The sequence below is a fragment of the Dama dama genome, chromosome 11 (assembly GCF_033118175.1).
Source record: "Dama dama isolate Ldn47 chromosome 11, ASM3311817v1, whole genome shotgun sequence".
NCBI classification, from domain to species: domain Eukaryota; kingdom Metazoa; phylum Chordata; class Mammalia; order Artiodactyla; family Cervidae; genus Dama; species Dama dama.
In genome coordinates, this window is record NC_083691.1 from 92,290,427 (window position 1) to 92,313,696 (window position 23,270).

Here is a 23,270-nt window from a genome sequence, read left to right on the forward strand (position 1 = left end):
CATCACTGCTGTGACTCAAAGCAGGAACTCTTGGCCCAGGAATGTTTTGTTTAGTATACAAGATGTCCTTTAAATTTTGAAGGAAGTTCTGATACTTGCTGCCTTATGGATGAAACTTGAGGATGTCATGCTAAGTGAAATTAAGCTGGTCACTGAAGGACAAATGTTGTACAATTCCACTTATGTGAGGTACCTGGCATAGTCAAATTAATAGAGTCAGAAAGCAAAATGGTTGTCCCCATGGGCTGGGCTCAGCGGAGAATGGAGGGTTAGTATTAAGTGGGTAGAGAGTTTCTATTTGGGAAAATTAAAAGTTCTGGAGATGAAAGAAGTTCTGGTGATAGTTTATATAATGTGAATGTGCTTAATGCTACTGAATTGTGCACTTAAAATGCTAAATTTTACGTTACATATTTTTTCCCACCATTTAAAAAATGAATGTGGTGTTCATGTCTTTAAAAGGAGAGATTTCATGTGAAAATTTGGATTTCTGTTTTCTTCTTCCCAAACTGGAAGGGCTAGGTATGCTTGGCTGGAATTCCCACCAGCCAGTGGCCCATGGAGAGAGGTCTGGCTTCCCACCCACCTTCCACTCCTTAGTTGTACCTCTGGCCCGCTTTCCTTATTGATACTGCCCGCCTGGTGGCGCTCTCAGCATCAGCCTGCACTGATGTACTCGTGGCCAAGTCTGTCTCCAGCCCAGACACCTCCTGCCCTCCAGACAGATTCTGTTGGTTCTGCTCGGAATAGCCACTCCAGTGTTCCAAAGTGCCTCCCCCGTGGGGTGCTGCCTGCTCCCCTGCCAGGAAACACTGCCCACACTCACCCACTTTTCTGCACTGCAAAGTGTCATTTAAGACTTTTGCCTGAAAAAAAAAAAAGACTTTTGCCTGGCCCTCAGCTCCTATAGTGAGGTGGTCCCAAAGTCACCTTTCTCCTGAAGTTCTCTAGAATCCATGTCTTTTCCTGTTCATTCCCCAGTGTCCTAGTTCACACTTTATCCGTTTTGCTTGTCTTATGTCAGTGGTCTCCCCATTTCACCCCTCTCCCAACCATCTGCTCCCCCTTCTAAAGCATGTAGCTATGAATGTAAGGGAGCCCCCTGCTTACTTTGTAGAAGCCCTGTCTCAAGTCCTGTCCCTCCACTTGCCACTCAGAGCCCTTCCCAGTCTTCCCTCTTCACAGGCCCCCACATCTTATCTAGTCACAGAATTCCTTGGGGTTTTTGGAGGGGAGATTCAGCCACCTCACCCCCCCTCCTGGATCCTTTGTGCTTTGTGTGAGCCAGGACAGTGTTTAGGGCGTGGGTGAAGAGTGAGGTGAGAGCCTGGGTGACTGGACGGCTGAACCCTGACGAGCAGAGCAGTGCCCCATGGCCTATGCTTTTTTTTTTTTAGCAGTCTTATTGAGATGTAATTCACATACCATAAAATTCGCTCATTTAAAGTACACAATTCCGTGGTATTGCATTACTAATTTTAAAAATTGTTAAAACATACGTAACATAAAATTTTCATTTTAATCATTTTAAATGTGCAATCCAGTGGCATCAGTTACATTCACATTGTTATGCAACCCATCACCACTATCTATTTCCAAAATTTTCTCATCATGCCATCCTGAAACTCTGGTTATATTCTTAGCTGTGCCTGGTCACATATGTTTAACTTTCCAAGGAACGACCAAAAACTGTTTTCCATAGTGTCCAGGCCCTTGCTTTTTAACAAAAACCATGCACATATGCACCATTTTCTCTGCAAATGTTTTAGGACAATGTAAAAATTTCTGAAATTTTGGCTTATAACTTTTTCTATAGATTTTATTCCTTTTGTTGAGTAGTTCAGTTGCGTCTGACTCTTTGTAACCCCATGGACTGCAGCACACCAGGTTTCCCTGTCCTTCACTATCTCCCAGAGTTTGCTCAAACTCATGTTCATTGAGTTGATGATGCCATCCAACCATCTCATCCTCTGTTGCCTTCTCCTCCTACCCTCAATCTTCCCCAGCATCAGGGTCTTTTCCAGTCAGTCAGCTCTTCACATCAGGTGATCAAAATATTGGAGCTTCAGCTTCAGCATCAGTCCTTCTGATGGATATTCAGGGTTGATTTCCTTTTAAGATTGACTGGTTTAATCTCTTTGCTGTCCAAGGGACTCTCAAGCATCTTTTCCAGCACCACAGTTTGAAAGCATCATTTCTTTGGTGCTCAGCATTCTTTATGGTCCAACTCTCACGTCCATACATGACTGCTGGAAAAACCATAGCTTTGACTATACAGACCTTTGTCAGCAAAGTGATGACTCTGCTTTTTAATAGGCTGTCTAGGTTTGTCATAGCTTTTCTTCCAAGGAGCAGGCAGCTTTTAATTTCATGGCTGCAGTAACTGTCTGCAGTGCATTTGGGGCCCAAGAAAATAGTCTATCACTGTTTCCATTGTTTCCCCATCTGTTTGCCATGAAGTGTTGGGACCAGTGCCATGATCATCATTTTTTGAATGTTGAGTTTTAAGCCAGCTCTTTCACTCTCCTCTTTCACCTTCATCAAGAAGCTCTTTAGTTCCTCTTTGTTTTCTGCCATTAGGGTGGTATCATTTGCATATCTGAGGTTGTTGCTATTTTTCCTGACAATCTTGATTCCACTTTGTGATTCATCCAGCCTGGCATTTTGCATGATGTACTCTGCATGTAAGCCAAATAAGCAGGGTGACAATATACAGCCTTGATGTACTCCTTTCCCAGTTTTGAACCAGTCCATTGTCCCATGTCTGGTTCTAACTGATGCTTTTTAACCTGCATGCAGATTTCTCAGGAGGCAGGTATTCCCATGTCTTTTAAACATTTTCCACAGTTTGTTGTGATCCACACAGTCAAAGGCTTTAGTGTAGTAAATGAAGCAGAAATAGATGTTTTTCTGGAATTCCCTTACTTAATCTTGTTGGCAGTTGCCTTGTTGGCAGTTTGATCTCTGGTTCCTCTGCCTTTTCTAAATCCAGCTTGTACATCTGGAAGTTCTGGTTCATGTACTGTTGAAGCCTAGCTTGAAGGATTTTGAGCATTATCTTGCTAGCATGTGAAATGACCACGATTGTACAGTAGTTTGAATTCTTTGGCGTTGCCCTTTTTTGAGGTTGGAATGAAAACTGACCTTTTCCAGTCCTGTGGCTACTGCTGAGTTTTATTATTATTCCTAAGTCTATGTAAATCACCAATTACTTAGGTTTTGTAGTAATTATTTTTTATTTTGCACTGTAACGTTTTTCTTTTCCGAATTACAATGGTCCTTTAGCCTGTGTGGTTGCCGTCGCCAGGGTGTGACTCCCCTGGGACACTGCCCAGAAGAGCTGCACCCGGGTCTGTGGGCAGAGGGGCGGGGTGTGTGGTGTCCGCTGCGGACGGGCGCGGGCGCTTGACTCCTGTGGTTCCCAGCGCCCCCTTCCCCGCCTCCCCGCAGGTGATCCGCAGGCACACGCTGGAAGAGAAGCTGCTCTGCCTGGTGCGGCACCGGGCGGGGCACCACTGCCAGAACGCCGTGATCGTCATCCTCATCCTGGCCTGGGAGGGCATCCCCCGCAGCCTCGGAGACACCCTCTACCAGGAGCTCACCGACACCCTCCGGAAGTACGGGAACCCCACCAGCCGGAGATGTGGCCTCAACGATGAGTATGTGGATGGTCCCAGTGGCGGGGGTGGGACACGGGGTCAGGGCCCTGTGTGTTCCGCAGAGGTAGGCCTGTGGTGGAAAGAGTGCTCACCCGCGGAGCTGGCCTGAGGTCTGACCCTGGCTGGGGAGGGTCTCTTGACTCAGCTTAGCTCTGCTTTCTGCCCCAAATTGACTCTGAGGCCCTAACAATGGTGGCAAGTGTGGAAACGTGTGTGAGTGCCCCACTAATATAAGGCATCAGTGATATTCGTAAGACCTATCCTTACAGGATCCTCCCCCCATTTTTTAAATTAAGGTATTTTTACTTACAGTGAAACTCATCCTTTGAGGTATACAGTTTGAGGAATTTGACAGATGTTTATAGCCGTGTAGCCACCACCACAATCAAGACATGGAACAGCTCCCTCAGCCCCAAACTCCACCATGCCCCGCTATAGCCTGGTGCTCCCCTCCACCCCTGGCAACCACACACCTTGCTTCCTGTCTAGGTAGGGTTGCCTTTATCAGAGTGTCACATAAAGGGAACGATGCAGCAGGTAGCCTCCCGAGTCTGGCTTCTTCTGAGTTTCATCTACGGATGTGTGGATCAGGAGCCCATTCCTTTTCACTACTGAGCAGTATTCCACCATGTGGATGCGTCACAGTTTGTTTATTCATTCCCCAACTGAGGGGTGTTTGGATTATTTCTGGATTTTATTAAGTGTTGAATGGTAATGTCAGTGTTAATTTCTTTAAAGGCCTGTCAGCACCTGGGCCTGCAGGAAGCAGGCATGTTCAAACTCTGTGGTTCACATTATTCCCCTCTTCGAGTGGTCTGTGTTGAAGCTGATCAAGATATTAGAGTCATGGCAAAGTGTAAACCTGATTGGGTTTTTGATTAGGTCCTTTCAGCCATCTCACAAAACCCAGGTGCTTCTCCCAGCAACAGACTCTCAGACCTTCAGGCTCAGGGGTGGGAGCCCAGCAGGCTACTCAGAACTGGTCCTCTGCCCACAAGGGTAGAGACTTGGGAAAGGAGTTGAGGGCAGGGAATGATTGTCATCCCAATAGTGGGAGGCCAGCGGGTGCCAGGCAACAGCAGGGCCTCCCCCTCAGGGAGGGGAAATGCCAGAACAAAAAGTGTGCTTTGGATGCCTAACGTGTTACCTGTTGCAGCCGGACCTGCGCTTGCCAAGGCAAAGACCCAAACACCTGTGGTGCCTCCTTCTCCTTCGGTTGTTCCTGGAGCATGTACTTCAATGGCTGCAAATATGCTCGGAGCAAAACTCCTCGCAAGTTCCGCCTCGCAGGGGACAACCCCAAAGAGGTGAGCAGAGCCCCATAGGGAGCCCAGGGGCTCCCACTCACCCTGTCCCACATGCTGCCTCTAACAGTCCAGATGGCACATAGGATTAGTGCACTGAGACTCAGATGTGCATAAAATGGAACTTCCTTTTTTGTTTTTTAACTGACCTTATCTTGCAGTGAAATAAGTTATGTGATGTGTTGTGGAAGGATATGACAAGTGAAAAATTAGACTTACCAATTACAGGTACCTCAGACTCTTGCAGTTTAGAAAAGTCTCCTTAAGGTAAATGTTCAGATTCCTTCATTAGAGTATGGCCCTCTTAAGAGTTATCACTTCCCTCTATTCTTCACAAGACACCTTTCTGGGTGGGAGGTATGGGAGGAAGAGGGGCCTCAGGCCATCTTTTGACTGATGCTAGACTTCCCTCATCCTGCCTGACCGCTGGAGACACATCTCTGTGCAGTTGTCCAGGTCTTTGCTGTCCCCTGCTGAGGGCCTGGCATGGTCCTCGGGCACTGGGCTAGCACCCACATGATGTTGCCTCTAGGCCTGAGGCCTCCTCCTGCCCTCCGGAGCTTTTCCTCAACCCAGTAACAACAGGACAAGGGTCTCAGGGTCTCCTCCGCAGGCTGAGCTTAGGCTGGGAGCCAGGCGTGTCCAGCCAGGCTGCCTCCCCCTCTGCCACTTCTCCTCTGTTGCCTTGGTTGGGCAGGCCATCCGAGGGGTTCTCTCCTTGAAGTCTAGAGGCAAAGCCAGGCACAGGCTGCAGTGGGCTTCCCCCAGCCTCCCTCCCTCCTGCTTCTGCTCCTGCAAGGAGGGGGACACTGGATCCCGGCAGTACCTTGATCCCACTCTCTACATTCCAACTCTCTTCAAGCTCCTTGTACCAGAAGGGCTTTCCCCCTTTTCAGGGGGCAAGGACTCCTGGGGTACATTTTTTTTCCTAAACCACATATAAATTTCTATGCTCAGACTTCCAGGCTTTGCTTTTCAGAAATAAAAGGAAGCAGCACGTCCAAATTTAGAAGCTCTTTTTTTTCCCTCTCAAAGCCAGCTTTTTTGACTATTACATAACCTAGTCTGAGTCTAATTTGACGCTAGACTTTTATTTATGGCAGCACCCTGCCTCCCTCAGAAGCAGCAAATGCAGTTGCTTCAATGAATGAAGGAGTCTTAGTGCCGCCAGAAACTAGGAATTATCATGAATGAAAGCAATAGATGGAAAACAAGTATTTTCTCTGTTCCATCAGCTACCATTTCCTGTGCACCTACTAAGTGCTGGGTACTCTGCTCAGAACCTCACAAGTGTCTCAGTTAATCTTATGACACCCTGAGGCTCTGGGCACTATGACTGCTCCCTTTACAGGTGAGGCAGATGGCTTGCCCGAGGCTGTGTGGCAGTGGTGGTGAGGTCAGCATTTAACCCTGGCCTGTGTTTCCCCACCCCCATGTTGTGCTGGCTTCAGGCCCCCCGTGCTCGTGGAAGCATCTGGAAGGTAGCCAAGGAGGTGCAGTGAGGCTGGCTGGTAGCTCTGCCGCCCCACTTGGACAGACAGCTGAGCCATTGGTCTCTCCTTTCTATTTCTAATTCTGTGAGTTTGGTGCTTTCTTCCTTCCCTCTTCCTCCTCGTTCTTCTCTGTAAACTCTTCATGCCTGTGCTCAAGGCTGGCTCGGAGCCGCTGTAGCCCTACTTGTCACCCTCAGAGGGCTAGAGAAAGGCCGTGAATACCTTAAATTCTCTGTTTGGGGTTTGCTTCATTGAGGTCAGCATTGTCTGGTGGAACTTTCTGTGATAATGGAAATGTTCACTGTAGAATACAGACAGCCACAGGAACCACTTGTAGTCACTGAGTATTTGAAATGTGGCTAGTACAGTGGAGGGGCTGAATTTTTTATTTAATTTTAATTAAAGTTAATTTATGCTGCAGTAGCCACACACGGCTTGTGGGCTGAACACCTGAGATGATGGTCTCAAAGGATAGAACGTTGAGTCTGTGTACTTGGCTCGTGACGGGCGCTGGGCCCGGCGGCTGTGGGATTCCTAGCACAGGCCCCGCCCGCCCCCCGCCTCTGTTTACCTGTCTGGACCACTGCAGGAAGGACCCACACTTGCTGCTTGTGCTCGCACACGCCTGCCATCCCCCACCTCTGACCGAGGTGCTCAGTAAGGGCAGGAGCCTGTTCTAGGTGTTCTGAGCGGCACTGGGCTGGAGGCTGGCAGAGCAGGTGCTTGGTAGTCAGGGTGACCAGACTCTCAGGAGCGTCTCCTCTGGTGAGCTTCAGCATCTCCAACTTTAAATCAGACCCGGCCCCATACCCTTCCCAGAGGAGACACTGTTAAGATACCTGACGGCCCCTTACTTCTTACCTTGCCACCGGGAGCCCAGCAGAGGTTCTGGAATGGAGGTGGATTTCCAGGGTGCAGAGTTTGTTTACCAGGCGGAGCTGCTCTGGGGGTGTGTGACTATTCTCGTCTCCACAGGAAGAAGTGCTCCGGAAGAGTTTCCAGGACCTGGCCACCGAAGTTGCTCCCCTGTATAAGCGGCTGGCGCCCCAGGCCTATCAGAACCAGGTACTGGGTCTTGGGCTGTTCTCTGCCCACGTGACACCCCACCTCTGCCCAGCTCCCTGCTGTGTGGCAGTGGCAGAGTGGGCTCCTGATGGGAAAGCCCAGCCACTGCTTCAGCAGCGGTGTAGGTCTTTGTTAAGACCTCTTGTTTGCACCAGGCTCACCACACCCCAGACTCTCCTCTATCCTTAGTCTTTATCTCTCTCCCCCTCAGAATCCTCCACGTCCTCTGCTCTGGTTTCTACTGAGGAGGCTTGAGTTTCTCTCACCAGTCACCTCTGCACTCCGTAGTTCAGGCAAGGGGAACTTGAGATAACCCAGAAGGAAGTAACCCCTATAGGGGCTTCAGCCATAAAACCTCCCTCCTGCAGCCCAAGTACAAGACAGTTGTGTTCCTTAACCTCCTCCCTCCTTCCCTCCCTCTACGCCCCTGGCCTCCCCTCTGCCAAGTCAGGGCCACTCATCCCAGGTCACTTGAGCAGCTCTTCTTGGCAATCTCCACAGGTGACCAATGAGGAAATAGCGATTGATTGCCGTCTGGGGCTGAAGGAAGGGCGGCCCTTCTCGGGGGTCACGGCCTGCATGGACTTCTGTGCCCACGCCCACAAGGACCAGCATAACCTCTACAACGGGTGCACAGTGGTAAGAAAGCCTGTGAGCTGTCACAGCCCCACCTATGAGATGATCCTGGGAGGGGGCACACACCTGCTCTGTGCGGATAGGTGGGCTCAAGGCTGGCAGAGACCCTGCCCGGCTGCCTGCTTCTGCCAACTTTGGGAAATGCAGGGACAGAGCTGGTGTGGGTGGATGCTGCAGAATACAGCCTCTTGGGCACCCAGTGTGCCCCAGTTTAATCTAAAGTGTGGTTCCAGGTCTCTCTGAACACTTGGATTTAAGTCCAGACAGTCTCTTGATTCATTCACTGGGCAAATGTTTAGTGTGCCCCAGATACTGCTCTAGATGCCGGGGGATAAAATGGACAGAGTGCTGCCCAAGTATGTGATATAATGTCCAGTGGCAATGAAGGCTGTGAGGAGAAGATACGGTAGGGCAAGGGATGAGATGACCACAGATGCTACTTTAGATGACGTGGAGGGAGCCTTGTCTGAGAAGGGGCACCTAAGCAGAGATGCGGAGGTAAGGGACTGAATGCATGGGGGTGGGGGTGGGGAGCTCCAGGACCAACACAGGCGAAGGCTCAGGGGAATGAGATTAGAGGGGCAGGCAGGGGTGGGGTCGCGGGGTGCATGGGAGGCTGGGAGGGCTCTGGGTTGTGCTCTAAGTGTGATGGGAAGCCCTGGAGGGCTTTTCAGCTGGGAATGCTAAGATCTCACTTTTAAAGTCAGAAGCACTCTCTTGCTCCTGCAGATGGAGAATAAAATATGTTGCAGTAGGGGTGGGTGGGGAAGAACCAGAGCAAGCAGGCCAGGTAGAGGCTGGGACAGTTGTCCAGAGGTGACAGAGCTTGGGCAGGAGTGAGGTGGGGGTGGGGAGTAATTGGACAGGTTTGGGATGATTTTGAAGGCATAGCTGAGGGTATTTGCTCATGGCCTGGACTTGGGATGTGTGAATTGCTTGAGCAACTAGGCAAGTGTTAGTGTTATTTACTGAGATGTAGAATATCAGGAGAAGACCAGTTTGGGGTGAAAATCAAGAATTCTGTTTTGACAGACACAGACTCACAGACTTAGAAAACAAACTTATGGTTGCTGGGGCGTAAGGATGGGAGAAAGGAATAGTTAGGGAGTTTGGGGTGGACAGGTACACACTGCTGTATTTAAAATGGATAACTAACAAGGACCTACCATATAGGAGAGGAAACTTTACTCAATGTTATGGCAGCCTGGATGGGAAGGGAGCTTGGGGGAGAATGGATACGTGTATATGTATGGCTGAGTCCTTTTGCTGTCCATCTGAAACTATCACAACATAGTTAATTGGCTGTACTCCAATATAAAATTAAAAAGTTTTTTTAAAAATTAAGAAAATTCTGTTTTGAGATGCCTGCTAGATGTCCAGGTGGAGATGTAGAGTAGGCTGGGGGAAAGGAGAGTCTGGAGAAATGAAGTTGAGACTGGAGAGCACTTAGTTCATATTTAGGGCCATGAGTGAGTACAAGATGGAGAAGGGAGGAGGTTTGGGCTTGGGTGGGGGCACCTAGAAGGAGTGATGTGGCTCTCTTCTCTGCTTTTCACTTAGGTCCTAGGAGACAGGGTGCCCAGGGGGCTGTGGAAGAGGCAAGGGCACTGGCATGTTCAACTAAAAAGGAACTCCTGGAGTCAGTGTAGCTTCTGTCCCCATGGGATGAGTGACCCAACCCTAGGATTTCATTTCTCCATCTGGTCCTCCTTTCCCATGTTCAACACCAAAAAGCACGATGAGGCAGGCTTCTGTCTACACTGCACTGTGAGGATTTTCTAGCTGAAATACAGAGAAGGAGTGGGCCCTTCAGGATTAGGAAAGGAGCAGGACAGACCTTTGGGAGATAAGAGCACAGTCAGGTTATTTGGATCCCAGAGCTTCCAGAATGAAGTGAAAAATAATTTTTTTCCAAAATGAAGAATGGGTTTTTTCCTATCTGAACAATTATTTATTGTAAAAAAAAAAATTTAATAACATGAGAAAGTATAAATTTAAATTGCCTGAAGTCTCCTAGATAACCTGTGTTAGCATTGTGATGGCCATCCATTCAGATACCTGAATGTATGTGTGTGTGCACAGCTGTATACATTTTACACATGTGTATGTGCTGTTCCGTGACCTTGCTTCTCTTAACTCAGGAGCATGTGGTGGATAGCTTTCTGGGTCGGTGGATATCAGTTTACTTCAGCGTGTTCTAAGGCTGTGTCTGTGGCTCTGTCACCATTTACTAACCAGTCCCCTATGGACGGACAGTACTTTCAGACTCCTTTCCGTAAACCACAGGAGGGTGTCCTCAGCACAACTTTGTGCAGTGGCCCCAGGATAAGGACACTTATAGCCTTGGAGTGCTAATTTGGCAGCTTACTGGGCAACAGTAGGGTTGGTCAGGAGGCAGAGAGGGAAGAGAATGGCCCACAGCTTTATTGCGGATTTCATAAAACGGAATGGGCAAGGCAGGATAAATAAACTGAGTAAGTTTAGGGTGGATAGTTTGAATAGTTTCTTCAGGCTCTGGGCTTTAGAGGTGGTCTCTTTGGGTCGATTTAAGGCAGGGAGAGTATTTGGTGTGTGAGAGTTTGATAAAGGAGATGGTTGGGGTGGGGTAGGTTGGTTTATGTATCAAAGTTGCATTGGCAGGGGGTCATTTGCTGCCTATAGGAATTAGCTAGGCTTCCCAGGTGGCACTAGTGGTAAAGAACCCACCTGCCAGTGCAGGAGACATAAGAGACTCAGGCTGAATTCCTGGGTTGGGAAGATCCCCTGGAGGAGGGCATGGCAACCATCACCAGCATTCTTGCCTGGAGAATCCAATGGACAGAGGAGCCTGGCGGGCTACGTCCATAGCGTCGCAAAGAGTTGGACGTGACTGAAGCGACTGAGCATGCAGTCTTAGGGAAAGTCAGTCCCTTCAAGATCAAGGCCCCAGATGTTAGAACATCAAGAATTCAGAAAATAAAATATAGTCAATACAAGAGTAAAAAGAGTAAATGAAAAAAAAAAAATCAGATGCCTTAGTAATCAGAGAAGCGTATTCCAATGGCGAGATACGTTTTGATAACAAGTGAAAAGTTTTGAATGAATGGCAAAAATGTCAACAAAAGTATAGGAAAATTGAAAATTCTGCCAGTGTGAGTGAAGAACTGATGCCAAATTGTTTTGGAGCACAGTTTGGCAGTATGTGGCAGCTCTTCCTCATAGTGTTTATCCTAGGGAATTAAGTATCTTAGAAAATTCAGTGAAAGAATAAAAGTATTACTTACCATAGGAAAGAATGAGAAACAGGTTTAAATAGTCATGAGGGATTAGTTAAATAGGTTAACACATTGATATAGTGGAATAATATAGTGTGGCTCTTAAATCATATTGGGGAAGAATATCTAACATGGAAGAAAATATATTGTGTAAGAAAAAGTTATTCTAAAACTGTATCCATAATATGGGCTTCCCTGGTGGCTCAGTCAGTAAAGAATCCACCTGCAATGCAGGAGACCTGGGTTCGACCCTGGCTTGGGAAGATCCCCTGGAGGAGGGCATGGTAACCCACCCCAGTATTCTTGCCTGGAGAATCCCCATGGACAGAGGAACCTGGTGGGCTACCGTCCATGGGGTCGCAAAGAGTTGGACACAACTGAGTGACTAAGCACACAGCACATACATAGTATAAATGATCCTATTTAATTATTAAAAAGTGAGCATGTCTATGACCAAGTATATATACGGGTTATTTCTAGTTGGTGGGATTATGGAGATAAAATTCATGTTCTTTGTATTGCTATAAATTTTCTACCACCAACATGTACAGTTTTCAGTTTTAAGAACAAAAGGAGATGAGTGTTGAGGGCAAGGAGGATGATGGTGGAAGGTCCAAGGTCTGCATAATAACATGTCCTGGCAGTGATGACAGTCGGGGGCAGAGCACATCTCCCTGTCCTGACCTGGCCCCTTTCTGGCTGTTTGACCCAGAGCCAGTCATCTCATCCCGCCTCAGCCTGGTTAGGCAAAGTGAATGGATGTGTGTTGAAAACTGTCAAGCAAACTCTAAATGTTGGTGACCCCGTTCCTGTATAAACCAAGACAAGCGTGCTTTTTAGATGCTCTGAGAAGTGCTAACGGATGGCTGGGGTTGGGACTGTCTGTACGCGGGATGCTCAGCCCCTCCCTCCCAGTGCCGGGCTCCCCCAACCCCTGTCTCTGCTTGAGGCAGGTCTGCACCCTGACCAAGGAAGACAATCGCTGCGTGGGCAAGATCCCCGAGGACGAGCAGCTGCACGTGCTCCCCCTGTACAAGATGGCCAGCACGGACGAGTTCGGCAGTGAGGAGAACCAGAACGCCAAGGTGGGCAGCGGGGCCATCCAGGTGCTCACCGCCTTCCCCCGCGAGGTCCGGCGCCTGCCTGAGCCTGCCAAGTCCTGCCGCCAGCGGCAGCTTGAAGCCAGGAAGGCAGCAGCCGAGAAGAAGAAGGTTCAGAAGGAGAAGCTGAGCACTCCTGAGAAGATCAAGCAGGAGGCCCTGGAGCTGGCTGGCATCACCACTGACCCAGGTGTGTGGGGAGAGAGCGCCCAGCAGGGGAGGCACGGCGCCATCAGGTCGGGGGGCCCTTACCACCCCTCTTCCTGCCTTGAGATAGAATTCCAGACAGAAGAGTACTGGAATCTCTCAGCCATCTGAACTGTCAGTTTTGTCAGTTAGCGACAGAGGACACTAGACCCGATGGGAGGCACCTGGGAGCCAAGTGCACGGAGGTCCCCCGTCTTCCCGGTGGGCAGCTGGGCGTCCCCCAGTTCGCCCGCTCCCCTTCCAGCGGGGCAGCGGGGTCTTCGGTGTGGGGCCGCCCTGGTCCCTGCCGCAGCTGGCACGGGGGCGCTTCAGTGAGGACAGGTGGGGGTCTGCTTGGGTTGGGGGGCTGAGGGCTCTGCCGGCCGCTCTCCCAGGGCTTCCTCGGAGCCAGGCCAAGCTGAGCGGCGCCGGGAGCAAGCCCAGCCTCCCGCGTCTTGCGTGCCTGGCTGAGGAATCCTCTCAGGAGAAGAGGGAGCTTCTGTGGCGGTGGCTCTCTGTGCTCCTTCTCTGTCTCACCTCCTGTCTTCCTCAGGCCTTTCTCTGAAGGCTGGATTGTCCCAGCAAAGCCTGAAACCCTCCCTCAAGGTGGAGCCGCAGAACCCCTTCAGCTCCTTCAAGTACGGCGGCAACACGGTGGTGGAGAGCTACTCGGTGCTGGGCAGCTGCCGGCCCTCCGACCCCTACAGCGTGAACAGCGTGTACTCCTACCACTCCTACTATGCACAGCCCGGCCTGGCCTCCGTCAACGGCTTCCACTCCAAGTACGCGCTTCCATCGTTCAGCTACTACGGCTTTCCAGCCAGTAACCCGGTCTTCCCCTCTCAGTTCCTGGGTGCCGGTGCCTGGGGGCACGGTGGCGGCAGCAGCAGTTTCGAGAAGAAGCCAGACCTCCACGCTCTGCACAACAGCCTGAGCCCAGCCTACGGTGGTGCTGAGTTTGCCGAGCTGCCTGGTCAGGCTGTTCCCACAGACACCCACCACCCCGCTTCTCACCACCAGCAGCCTGCTTATCCAGTCCCCAAGGAGTATCTGCTTCCGAAGGCCCCCCAGATCCACCCAGTGTCCAGGGACCCCTCTCCTTTTGCACAGAGCTCCAATTGCTACAACAGATCCATCAAGCAAGAGCCAGTAGATCCACTGGTCCACACTGAATCTGTATCCAGAGAGCCTGGCAAGATGGGCAAAACACCTTTGCCTGAGGCATCTCAGAACGGGGGCCCCAGTCATCTATGGGGGCAGTACTCAGGAGGCCCAAGCATGTCCCCCAAAAGGACTAACAGCGTGGGTGGCAGCTGGGGTGTGTTCCCTCCTGTGGAGAGCCCCACCGTTATCCCTGATAAGCTCGGTTCTTTTGGGGGTGCCTGCCTGACCCCTTCCCACTTCTCTGATGGCCAGCATCAGTGGGGGTTGTTTCCTGGCGAGGGACAGCAGCCGGCCCCCCAGCCTGGAGGACGGCTGCGAGGCAAGCCGTGGAGCCCCTGCAAGTTTGGAAGCAACGCCTCGGCCTTGGCTGGGCCCGGCCTGACTGAGAAGCCCTGGGGGGTAGGGGTAGGGGATTTCAGCTCCGCCCTGAAAGGTGGGCCTGGATTCCAAGACAAGCTGTGGAGCCCCTTGAAAGGGGAGGAGGGGAGGATTCCAACCCCGGGGGCGAGCCAGCTGGACAAAGCCTGGCAGTCCTTCGGCATGCCCCTGGGCCCCAGTGAGAAGCTGTTTGGGGCCCTGAAGTCCGAGGAGAAGCTGTGGGATCCCTTCAGCCTGGAGGAGGGGACAGCAGAGGGGCCCCCTAACAAGGGGCCGGTGAAGGAGGAGAAGGGCAGCGGGGGCGGCACCGGTGGAGCGGAGGAGGAGGAGGAGCTGTGGTCGGACAGCGAACACAACTTCCTGGACGAAAACATCGGCGGCGTGGCCGTGGCCCCCGCTCACGGCTCCATCCTCATCGAGTGTGCCCGGCGGGAGCTGCACGCCACCACACCCCTCAAGAAGCCCAACCGCTGCCACCCCACCCGCATCTCGCTGGTCTTCTACCAGCACAAGAACCTCAACCAGCCCAACCACGGGCTGGCGCTCTGGGAGGCCAAGATGAAGCAGCTGGCAGAGAGGGCGCGGGCACGACAGGAGGAGGCCGCCCGGCTGGGCCTGGGCCATCAGGAGGCCAAGCTCTATGGGAAGAAGCGCAAGTGGGGGGGCGCCGTGGTCCCCGAGTCCCAGCATAAGGAGAAGAAGGGGATGGTCCCCACCCGGCAGGCGCTGGCCGTGCCCACGGACTCGGCGGTCACCGTGTCCTCCTATGCCTACACGAAGGTCACCGGCCCCTACAGCCGCTGGATCTAGGTGCCAGGGAGCCAGCGTACCTCAGCGTCGGGCCCGGCCCGAGCTGCCTCTGTGGTGCTTTCGCCCTCACACCTGGGGGCGGGTTGGGGGTGCAGAAGTCTTTTTATCTATATATACATATATAGATACGCATATATATGTATTTATGGTCCAAACCTCAGAACTGACCCGCCCCTCCCTTCCCCCCCCCCCCACCCCCACTTCCCCAGCACTTTGAAGAAGAAACTACGGCTGTCGGGTGATTTTTTTCGTGATCTTAATATTTATATCTCCACATTGGTTTTTCCCCTCCCTTGTTTGGGGGGGCTTTTATTTTCTCTCGTTTTTAAAACTCTATCCTTGTATATCACAATAATGGAAACAAAGTTTATAGTGTCCTTTCACAAAGGAGTAGTTTTAAATTCCATTTAAAATGTGTATTTATTGGATTTTTTTTTAAGTGACAATTGTAATGGTAAAGGATCGGCAGGAAAGGCCAGAAGCACTCATTCCTGCCCAGGTGTGCTGGGCCCGGTGAGCCTGGCCCTCTTGGGAGATGACGAGGTTCTCTCAGCCATCGGCCCCTCATGAGCCAAGTGCAGGTCGTAGCCACCCACTGCATCCCCCTGACAGACACGCCTTCCCTTCAGGGGAGGGAGCCCTCAGGACAGCTTCTGTCCTCTTCAGCAGGATGGGAGAATCTGTAGAAAAACCCCTGGGGTCCCTTTTCCAGTCACCGGCTTGGAGTCGGGTATGGGGGGGCAGGCGCACCCCAGGCCAGGCACGCGAGATGCTGGCATAGATCTCCCCCGAAACCAGGTTGGAAGTAGATAGCTTCAAGCTTGCTAGTCTCCACACTGAATCCTCTCTGTCCGTTAGCTATCAAGTCACGTGGTACCGTGGTCCCCTCGGCAGCACCTCCGGACGGAGCTGGAATCGAGAGGTTCTCAGGAGCCTTTTCCCACCAAGCTGACTAGCCAATGAATACTGGCTGAAGGAATTTGTCTTAGTGGCAGGTTTAAAAAAAAAAAAAAATGCCTCCAAAGTCGATGCTGATACCGAAAAGGGCTACTGTATCTTTAAGAACAAGAAGTCGAACCCAAGCTGTGAAAAGCCGAGCCTGGTGCTGTAGTGCTCTGCTGGGCCTCCTTGATCGGGCAGGCCGCCGGCGGGACTCCGCACAGCAGTGAGACAGCTGTAACGCATCTCCTTATCCCTGGATCTCACATTGGACAATGGTGCATGCCTCACACCTGAGCCCACCCCTCCATGCTACCATTTGAGGAGTGGGCCTACACTTAACAATTTTTAAATGCAAGAGTCAAACATTTTCAGCAGGTAGCTATGATTTTCCTCCCTAATTGGTGCCATTTCTCTATTTGGTCATTTTCTCCTTTCCTTTCTTCCTCCCCTCTCCACCCACTTGAACATGCCCATTCTAAAATTCTGGTGCATTCGTTCAGTTCTTTGAAATGAGAATGTGGTGCTTAATTTTTTTTGACATCTGTTGAGAGAGGTTGGGCCTGACAGGTAGGAAGCAACATTCGTCGACAGCACGTCAGACTTCTTGGAGTGTGTGTTTTTCCTGTGGTATTAGCAGAAATGATGTCCAGCTACCCATGTGGATGTATGTGGTGCGTGAGAGGCTTCATAAGGACACAGAGGGGAATATGGCCACACAGTGATTGACAGCCAAACCCTGAGATAAACATCAGATATTTATTGAGCAGTTTTATTCAGATGTGGGTCTTCATATGAGTTTAACAATCAGATGACGATGCTAAAGGCAAGTTCCTGAGCTTCCAGGTGCCTTGTGTAAGAGCTGAGAATCGACCCGCTGGGTGTTTACTGTAACTGTTCCAGCAGCACTGGCGGAGACTCGCTTGAGATGTCCTGAGCATTTATGTGGTCTGGTTTTAATTGTAAATAGTGAAAAAAAATTTTTAAGCACTTTTGCCTAGATTTAAACAGCAACTTGAAAAAAGTATGTTTTAACATGTAATTGTGGGAGAAATTGTAAATAGTAGCTGAATATTTAACGTGCTTTGTCTAGCCTTCACTTTTACCATATTCTGTAAAGTTGCATTTATTTTACAGGACAAAAATGAAATATTATTGCTTTTGAAATAAATACCCAAGAGCTTATCAGGATTTCGAATTATTCAGAACTCAGATTTATAGGAAAACCTCTGACCTTCAGTTTGACAAGCTAAAGGAAGCAGAGTCTTTAATGAGCATGCTGATTTTCTAGTTTTGAGGAAAAGTTGGGTCCTTTAAATGCTATTTTGCTTAACGCATCAGTACTTTTATGCAGGTCTCATTTGACTCCGTGCTTAGGTAGATGCGGGGGTGCCTTGAAAACTTCATTTTAAATTATCTTGAACAAGAAATACAATATTTTACAAAACATTTGGAGAATGTGACCGTCTGTATGACCCGGGAAAGCCCCAGGTTGGCTGTTGGTTTGGAAGGTCCCGCGTGTAACCCAGGTGATTCTGATACTTGGCATGTATGAATCTCCTTGATGTGTGTTCAATAGACTCTTCCCCTCATCACCCTTTGGTAGCAAAGCCATTAGATGAAAGGAGAAACCAATACAATCTAAAAGCATGTGATGTCTGTCCCCGCCCCCCCCCCCAACCCAAACAGCCTTTGGTTCATAAATTCTAGATTAGCAAATAGGCTGCTGAGAAGTGAGTCAAGAGGCAGTCTCCATTGGATGTCCCCATGCCCTCCAGAACGGTGTTTCAGAGATTAGGTGGTGCTGTTGCCATGCTCAAGCCCATGCTGATTTTTACACACTACATGTATAACCTACCTCAAATCTCAGTCATTAAATTAGCATGCTTTAGACGTATGTTTAAAAAGTAACTATGCACAGCTCTCTATCCCCTCCCCCTTGCTGCTGAAGGTTTCTTAAAGAGAAAAATCGAATTTTTATTTTTTACTGGCACTATCATTTTTTAAGTCCTAAAGATGATTAACAGACATTTTTATCATGAGAAGAAAAATAAAGCCATTGCAACTAAAGAACCTAACAGCATGACCAAGTTTTAGGAATAATAGTCTAGCAACAGAAATGATGGAGTCCCAGAGTCATCTCCCCCGGTGTGCCCTGTCCACAGATGCCATCCACGTGCAGTGCAGACAGTTGGTTCTTCTTTTGTTTTCCCTGCCTTTTTTGCATGCAAGGAAAGTGCTTGCAAAGTTCTGTGCTAAGAAGTTTTTAAAATAAAAAAAATCGCTTTGCGGCAGGTTCTCACAAAATAACTGGTGCTAGCTCAAGAAACCGTTATCTAACCATCAGAAATGTTGACTGAAGTGTTTCATGGCTTTTGAGGTTTCTTGTTTTCGTTGTTGTTTGGTGTGTTTTCTGGCAGGGCCTGGGTTTCCCACTTTGGCTTCGTGGGTACTGCCTCGCCGTCTCACTGAGATGACAGGTGCGCAGGGAAAGAGATCCTACCCGCCCCTCTTGGTCCTCTCACCAGCCTCTTTTGGAAACAGTAGTTTGCAGAGCAAGGGATTTAAAAGTGCTGAAGCAAGGAAGGAAGGAGCAGATCTTAATTGCTTTGTGCCCGACAGCAGTGGGTATGCGAGGATGGGTGACAGTGAGTAGATGGTAACCTGATTCCATTAAGAGAACCCAGCCAGGCTTCATGAAGTTGACCACCGCCAGACCTCACACCAGGGCAGTGCTGCGGAAATTAAAATGATAGCCCCGACGTGCCTCAACCAATCTCTTTCCTTTTGTTACTGAAGTGTGTTTTATGGACTAGGAAGCATTTTTATGAATTGAAATAGTCTAAATAAAATGGTGCTATGGTGTTTTAATGTGACTGTCCCTGATCCTGTCCTGCTGAGGTGCTATCAAGGTTCTGAAACCACAACCAACCAAAAACAAGGTGGGCTCCAGTCTCTTGGCTTCTTCCCCTGCCCCCTTTTGGTGCTGTCTCCTTAGACTTCTGTTTACGTGCTAGAACCTGCTCTGAGCAGTTTTTCTGTTTTGTTTTATTCCTCCCTTGCTGGCCAGACAGAAAGGCAAGTCTTGAAGGCAGCTAGCCCTCTTACTGGGGCGGGGAGTGGGCCTGCCTGGCTTGGAGGTGGCGGGCACGCTGGTTTCACATGTGTCCTCTTGGGTCTATCAAGAAAGGAAGCATGAAGAGGTTTGGGGTTTTTTTTTTTTTTTTGGAGGAAGGGGAGTCAGGTACCCCTGCGTCTTCTAACGCAGGCATTCTCATAGCCGACAGACGTTTTCTCCTGCTGTCCAGGGTGCTGACTAGATGTCTCTGAGAGTGTTCCAAAGGTGCTCTGCAGGCCAGGGTGGGCGGATGGGCCTCCTCCCCTCCCCAGCACTGGCCAGGACCGTGGTGGGCAGGGGGCTCATTCCTTTGCTCCTCACAGCCTTTGCCCCAGCATCCAGCATTGCTTCTGCCTCTCATTGGTATCCCCTCGTGTTCAAACTAAAGGAAGGAGCTTTGCTCGCTTGGTGCCACTGAGGCTGTTTTTAGTTGGTGCTATTCTAAATTTCTTCTTGGGTCCACAAAAGTTGATATTTTAAAAATTCAACAGGAAGCTCCATTTTGTGTCATCCACTGTCACAATAATTTTTTTTAAATACCTCAAAAACAGGACATCATGACAACTTTGGTAAAGTAGATTCCAGGAGGCTCTGATATGTACGGGTTGTCCATTTGATGACCTACTTGACCTTGAAGAATCTGGGGTCATTTTATTTTTCATTCTTCAGTTAAAATGGCAGAATGCTTAAAGGAAGGACTGTGGTTGACTTTTGTTTCCTTTTAAGTTTTGCTTTTGAATAAAATGTGAATTTCCTATGCCCATCTCATTGAGCTTTTTCAGTCATTGTTGCTGTCATTTGAAATGACTCCCTCACAACCTATTTTTATTAACCAGCTGCATCTGCTGTAGTACATGGCCGACTTCAACATACCCTGGACCAACCTGAATATTTTTTGAGGTGCATACCCCCAGCATAGGTTATACAGTCCCGCACGCACTCACACGCACAGGGAGAGTTTTCCCACGGGCGAGGCCCCGTCTTGGCACTCCCAGCCCTTCCTTCCGCAGAGCTGCCAACAAGAGAAAAGCAATAGGCTTCTTCCCTGAGCAGAGATTGCAGCACAGAAATGCAAGGTCTACCGTCGCTTTTGCCTAAGAATCGGTGAGAATCGGCCGACTTCCCCGTTTGCTTCTCTTCTGATATCAGGGATGCTTTTTGTAGTGGTATCGTTTGCTCTCTTTTCTCACTTTGACTACCTGTCATTCAGGGATAACTCATCATTTATCACATGAGGATTTTAAAAATTCTATTTGGCTCATTTGAATATCCAAATTTTCTTGGTTCCAGTACTTTTTTTTTTTTCTTTTGAGGGGAAAAAAGGAGGAGAAAAACAGGAGTGATGTAATTTCTTTTTCATCTATTCTAATTAAAGAAACAAGGGCAGGTCATATTGTGGCATATTAATGCATTAGACTTAATCTAGAACCCCTGTAGCTTTTTGATGTGTTTTATTTCTTCTCTCTTTGAATTCCTGTTTGGTTACTTGGCTTCCAATGGAGGTGAACTTAACAACCATACTTGAATATTCCGTCTTGACTTTGTAACTGTGGCTACTTGAAATGAAGTTTATCTGGGGTTGATGGATGAATGGTAGATTTTTGCAATGTCTCAAGGCAATAGGATGTGTATTATTAAACTGTAGATATTCTTAGTACAGTAAATTTATGCTGATAATTTTATTTTGTATAATTTTTACTTTTTTGTTAATATTTTTTCCTCCCACTTTATTGGTTTGCCTCCTGAGCTACCCTCCTTGCCCTCCCTTCTCCCCCAGTGTTTCAGCAGATTTAATTTAGGGTGCCTAGAAATTGCAAGTATGTATCCTTTTTTGATTTGTATTTTATTATAATTTACACAAACAACTGGGTTTGTGAACTGTATTACTCCTGGTATCTTTAAAATATTGTGGGTGTTTTAATAAATTTTATATTTATTTTTTGCACTCAAATTCTGTGTGGCTTCTTTTTCCCCACCTTGAATTGGGCCCAGATTGTGGTAGTTAAGTTTCCCTATAATCCCACTCTGGTCCAACTCTCAGATCCATACATAACTACTGGAAAAGCCACAGCTTGAAATCCCACTACAAGAGAGTCACGTATTATTGATCACAAACATTTTCGGAGTACTTAAATACAACCATGTGCGTGTACAACTTTTTTAATGGAATAGAACAATAATACTATCCTCTCCATGGATCATAGCCTTATAGTAAAGAGACTTGGGTAACTCAGTGAAGCTATGAACCATGACGTGCAGGGCCACCCAAGACGGGCAGGTCACAGTGACAAGTTCTGACAAACGTGGTCCACTGGAGAAGGGAATGGCAACCCACTCCAGTATTCTTGCCTGGAGAACCCCATGTACAGTATGAAAAGGCAAAAAGATATGACACCAGAAGATGAGCCCCCCAGGTCAGTAGGTGTCCAGTATGCTACTGGGGAAGAGCAGAGGGCAGTTGCTAATAGCTCCAGAAAGAAGGATGTGGCTGGGCCAAAGCAGGAACGACACTCAGTTGTGGATGTGTCTGGTGGTGAAAGGAAAGTCCAGTGTCGTAAAGAACAATACTGCAAAACAACCTGGAATGTTAGGTCCATGAATCAAGGTAAATTGGCTGTGGTCAAGCAGACGGCAAGAGTGAACATCAACATCTCAGGAGTCAGTGAACTAAAATGGATGAGAACGGGAGAATTTAATTCATATGACCACTGTATCTACTACTGTAGGAAAAATTCCTTAGGAGAAATGGAGTAGCCCTCACAGTCAACAAGAGAGTCCAAAATGCAGTACTTGTGCAGTCTCAAAAATGGCAGAATGATCTTGGTTCATTTCCAAGGCAAATCATTCAACGTCACAGTAATCCAAGTCTATGCTACAACCACTGATGCTGAAGAAGCTGAGGTTGACCGATTCTATGAAAACCTACAAGACCTTCTAGAATTAACACCAAAAAAAGATGTCCTTTTCATTATAGGGGATGGGAGTGCAAAAGTAAGAAATCAAGAGATACCTGAAATAACAGGTAAGTTTGGTCTTGGAGTACAAAATGAAGAAGGGCAAAGGCTAACAGAGTTTTGTCAAGAAAGTATGCTGGTCATAGCAAACACCCTTTTCCAACAACCCAAGGGAAGGCTCCACACATGGACATCACCAGATGGTCGATACCAAAATCAGATTATGTTCTTTGCAGCCAAAGATGGAGAAGCTCTATATAGTCAGTAAAAACGAGGCTTGGAGCTAAGTGTGGCTCAGATCATGAGCTCCTTGTTGCAAAATTTAGGCTTAAAGTGAAGAAAGGAAGCAAAATCACCAGGCCATTCAGGTATGACCTAAATCAAATCCCTTATGATTATACAGTGGAAGTGACAGATAGATTCAAGGGATTAGATCTGACAGAATGCCTAAAGAACTATGGACAGAGTTCATAGTTCTTGTACAGGAGACGGTGACCAAAACCATCTCCAAGAAAAAGAAATGTAAAAAGACTAAGTGGTTGTCTCAGGAGGCTTTATGAACAGCTGAGGAAAGAAGAGAAGTGAAAAGCCAGGGAGAAAGGATAAGATATAGCCAAGAGAATGCAGAGTTCCAGAGGATAGCAAGGAGAGATAAGGCCTTCCCTGGTGAACAGTGCAACGAAACAGAGGAAAACAATAGGAAAAACTAGAGATCTCTTCAAAAAAATTGGAGGTGTTAAGGGAACATTTCATGTGAGGATGGGCATTATAAAAGACAGAAATGGTAGGACCTAACAGAAACAGAAGAGATTAAGAAGAGGTGGCAAGAATACACAGAACTTTACAGGAAAGGTCTTAATGATTTGGATATCCATGATGGTGTGGTGACTCACCTACAGCCAGACATCCTAGAATGTGAAATCAAGTGGGCCTGGGGAAGGATTACTATGAACAAAGCTAGTGGAGGTGATGGAATTCCAGCTGAGCTATTTAAAATCCTAAAAGATGATGCTGTGAAAGTGCTGCACTCAATACGCCAGCAAATTTGGAAAACTCAGCAGTGGCCACAGGACTAGAGAAGGTTAGTTTTCATTCCAATCCCAAGGAAGAGTAATGTCAAAGAATGTTCAAACTACCATAAAATTTATTTCATTTCGCATGCTAGCAAGGTTATACTCAAAACCCTTCAAAATCCTAGGCTTCAGCAGTA

General features: G+C 48.4%; 1 protein-coding gene across 6 annotated transcripts in view; it reads left to right on the forward strand.

The window, feature by feature from the left end:
• TET3 (tet methylcytosine dioxygenase 3) overlaps positions 1 to 20,199 on the forward strand; it is a 111,783-nt gene extending 91,584 nt beyond the window's left edge. For all 6 annotated transcript variants that reach the window (XM_061155751.1, XM_061155748.1, XM_061155753.1 and 3 more), the window contains 6 exons: positions 3,451 to 3,659; positions 4,816 to 4,966; positions 7,432 to 7,521; positions 8,023 to 8,160; positions 12,365 to 12,701; positions 13,251 to 20,199. In XM_061155751.1, the coding sequence (XP_061011734.1) occupies positions 3,451 to 3,659; positions 4,816 to 4,966; positions 7,432 to 7,521; positions 8,023 to 8,160; positions 12,365 to 12,701; positions 13,251 to 15,049 (2,724 nt within the window). In that variant the 3' untranslated portion in view covers positions 15,050 to 20,199. The remainder of the gene's footprint in view (positions 1 to 3,450; positions 3,660 to 4,815; positions 4,967 to 7,431; positions 7,522 to 8,022; positions 8,161 to 12,364; positions 12,702 to 13,250) is intronic.
• Positions 20,200 to 23,270: the final 3,071 nt, after the last annotated feature.